This window comes from Octopus bimaculoides, chromosome 5 (genome assembly GCF_001194135.2).
Source record: "Octopus bimaculoides isolate UCB-OBI-ISO-001 chromosome 5, ASM119413v2, whole genome shotgun sequence".
Classification (NCBI taxonomy): Eukaryota; Metazoa; Mollusca; class Cephalopoda; order Octopoda; family Octopodidae; genus Octopus; species Octopus bimaculoides.
This window is the reverse complement of record NC_068985.1, coordinates 108,278,232-108,282,260: the sequence shown is the minus strand read 5'-3', so window position 1 is coordinate 108,282,260 and position 4,029 is coordinate 108,278,232. Positions and strand designations below refer to the sequence as shown.

The 4,029-nt window shown below is 31.4% G+C and overlaps 1 protein-coding gene across 4 annotated transcripts in view; it reads left to right on the top strand.

The window, feature by feature from the left end:
- Positions 1-4,029, top strand: part of LOC106879657 (inter-alpha-trypsin inhibitor heavy chain H3) — a 39,783-nt gene that overhangs the window by 25,154 nt on the left and 10,600 nt on the right. For 2 of the 4 annotated variants that reach the window (XM_014929324.2, XM_014929322.2), the window contains 3 exons: positions 698-712; positions 1,514-1,579; positions 2,950-3,054. In XM_014929324.2, coding sequence (XP_014784810.1) covers positions 698-712; positions 1,514-1,579; positions 2,950-3,054 — 186 coding nt within the window. The remainder of the gene's footprint in view (positions 1-697; positions 713-1,513; positions 1,580-2,949; positions 3,055-4,029) is intronic. The other 2 variants (XM_014929326.2, XM_014929323.2) reach the window with 1 other exon arrangement.

Sequence of the window (4,029 nt, the reverse complement as noted above, 5' to 3'; positions counted from 1 at the left end):
ATATATATATATATATATATATATATATATATACGATTATCGCATTACTCAAAGATACATGTTTGGCAAATAACATTTGTTTCATAAGTAACAACATAACCTCTTATTTCTTATTTAAAAATTCAAACGTACACGTTGAAATGTTATCTTTGTCAATATAGACCAAAACCAAAATCCTAATAAAATGAATCTGTGAAAACAGATTGCTGTATAAATCGAGAGACATTGGCATTATGTTTTTGCCAGTATAATCATAGTAATTAAGTTCAGATATATTATGTTTTTCATATAGCTCTAAATGAATACTGTTTTTCAATATGTAAGCTGTAGTTTCTTACTTTATTAAGGTAAATTAAAATTCTATTAACTTTTATTTGTTGTGGAGGAATCAATTGGAAGGGAAAATGCTGACATATGTAGACAAAATTTACCACCTTATTTTATCTCCAATTAAATAATGCAGAACAACTACAATGAACATGTAAGACAGCTGGTCGTTTAGTAAAATTTCTTTTTAATTGTTCTTTGCAATTAAATTATAACTCTATTAACTGCCGAGATTAATGTAAATATTGAATATTATATATTTTCAAAACTATGTAATAAATCTATTCATTATTTTTTAGATATGTGTTAACATAAATATTTTTATATTTGATATTTTCATAACTATATGAAATTTTCATTTCACTTACAGATCCTAACAGAGTGGGTATGTAGATACTTTATCATATATATATATATATATATATATATATATATATTTATGAGATCCATGTGCTGAGAAAATTTTAATTTGACTGTTTTTTCCGGCTAAACATACTTTTCATTACCTTTCGCGAATAGAATATTCATTTTTGGACCTTTGTGTGAAAAACTTTCATTTCGGTTCCAAAGTTTTTGATATCAGAGAAAAAGAATTATTGTTGGCCTGTGTAATTTGTTTAAATGTATTCTCTTAATGCAATTCCTGAAAAATTATGTAAATCTTAAATATTACATTAGGGGAAGTATTATAATATATGAAGATAGAACAGAAATAAGCAATAATGATTTTGTAATATTTTCACAGCTTTTCTTACAGTTTGCTTCTTATGTAACAGTTTAAATGACATGCACTTCAAATGTCATTTCTCAGGAATACCACATAACAAGAGACACCGCTGCATAACGATGGGCTACATAACATGCAGTAAATAATTTTAAGCAGGGCTACTGTATTTATTGTTATGAGGCAGATGAAATATATTTTAGCATTAACAGTGTAGTCTAATTTCAACGATATTTCATTTTGAGTAGATATGTGTCTTTTCTAGGAAACATCATTGGGCACCCAAAATGACTTCAATGTCTATTATGCCTTGTCCAGGAATTTAGTGTTAAATCTAAATGGATGCTCTATTCGAAAAATGGTCTCATCCGAAAGTAAAGTTTTCCGTTCTTTTTTCATATTGAATAAGCTTTAAATTGTTATAATATTGCTTTAAACTCAAATCGAACTATATTGTTTTAGCACCTTCAAACAGAGTTCCTAACACAGCTCCAGCAAGAGAATTACCACCTCTTCCCCGCAGTCCTGGTAAGAAAACATGAACTTCATTTCATTTATGAAATATTTCTTTATTTACTTGCTTTTAAAGATATTAATCTCCAGTTTGTGATTCAAAAAGTCTCGTAAAAGATATCAAAGCAATAAGTATGAAAAGGAGTGTGTATTCTCAAAATTATCAGTAACTTTCATACTGTAATAGCCATGGTTTTGTAGTTAAGAAGCTCGATTTACAACCACTCTGTTTTGGGTTTAGCCCCACTTCACGACACCTTGGGCAAGTGTCTTCTACTATAGCAACAGGTCAACCAATGTTTTATATTGGGACTTGGTAAGCGGAAATTGTGTGGAAACCTATACATATATATATATATATATATATATATATATATATATATATATATATACATGCGTGTGCATTTATGTGTGTGTCTGTGTCAGTTTTTAATCCCCCCCCCACACACACACACACTACTTGACAACTTGTATTTGGTTGTTTATCCCTGAAACATAGTAGTTCGGCAAAACTAACCGATAAAATAAATACCTGTCTTGAAAACCCACCGAAAGAAAAGTGCCAGTGTCAATTTGGATAAAGAAATAACCTTCGAGGCGGTGCCTTTGCACGGCCGCAACTTAATGACCAAAGTCGTTCTTAATATTCATCAATCGGTGAGAATGATATTGTATGTGATTCGCGCTCATTTCTTCACGGTAAAGAATTTTTACCACTGGCAATTATGAATAACACAAGAGAAGTTTTCTCTATTGCAACTTCGATTTGCCATACCAGTCATGTCAAGGTTGCGTTTTATTAATTTTTTGGTTTGTTTGTGAGACTTTAAGCTAACACTAAGAAAGAGATTCACAAGTGTTACGACTTCCCTAAGAATAACCTTGATGTAATTTTGCTTAACCTTCTTAGCTCAAAACTCCATAACATGCACAACATATGTTAATAATCAAGATATCCCAATATTATTGTGTAATGAGTTTTCATTTAATTCTAGAAAAAACTTGACACCATAAATATTTATGATTTGGAGAGAACGTAAAATAATTATTTTTAGAATTGGATCTCGAACTACTTATAGAGGTATAAATAATAGCATATGCATATTGGGTTGTAAAACCTGTTATGTTTTTACATAATCGAATCATCTACACTTATTGCTAATCACTTGAGCAACAACCAGCAATGAATATAATCGTTCTAAAATTGTTTTACAGAAAATTATAATTTTATTCCTTCTGCTGATAATATTTTAAGATTTTACTTGTATTATCATAATAATTTGTTTCTTAGGTGTGTGTAGTCTGTATAGTCTGTATTCTCAACATACAACAAATGCAAAAACATAATATTTCAAAATTCTTTTTCTGTTTTACCTTCTTTCTAGTTATCCTAATAAAGCCATTAAACTGTTCGTCAAAGTTGTGTTTTACTGATAATATTCAATGCAGAAACCAAATTGAAATCCTTCTTTTGGCTGATAAACAAGCAGGTACGAGATTCAAATTACGTTCAATTTATCAAAAATTAATATTAATATTGATTGCCTTTCATAAAACGATAGGATATTATATTCATTATAAAATAATATGCACAATTTGTTTTATATTTCAGAATATAACTGAAATTATAGCTTCAAATATAGGTATAATCTTTCAAGTGGTAAATTTTGGGATGATAACTCTTCAGCTGGCAATACTTGGGATGATAATGTTTCAAGCGCGAATTGGAGTGAGATTATATCATTAACACATTCTACCATATGATAGTAAAGGGAGCTAATTGTCTTCCTTAATCATGATGTCAATCATGATACGCAATATTGTTGTGTCGACGCCCCCAGGCGAAGAAGAAGGATCTCCCAAGACATGTAAATAGAGGTAATCTGGCCGTGGTAGGTGTGTTGAGTCGCAGTCGAGTAGCAGTTGTGTAGCGGTTGAGTAGAGATCATCCGAAGGTACTAGATAGCAGTAGTTTGAGACATAACAGTGGCGACGAGGATGAGATGCTCACACAGCCACTGGTAGTATTTGAGACATAACAAATATCTTTCTAATTGTCGCCCTCCTGTTGTTATGTGATGGTTCCCCTAAAGATGTTCTTTAGCTTCAATACAAAAGACTTTTCAACCGTTAACTGAAGTGGAGAACTCATGCTAACAGGATGACTTGGACAAATTACTCCAGATCGAAGGGAAGTTTTCTGTGGAAGTATCAGTGGAAGAGACTCTGGTATATAAGCCCACTAATATCTTTTTTTTTGTCCCTTCGAATATTATACATTAGAAATGGCACACTTCAGTGTTACTTCATTTTTTATTTTAAATTGTACTTAGCAGTCTGGTTACATATATATATATACGTCCTTTCGACGAGTCTTATTTTTCATCCCGCAAGATGCCAACAATCACCCTCCTCACCAAGCGAGCTTGGTGGGGTTGCCAGTTTAGTCGCCGACGACCCGACCA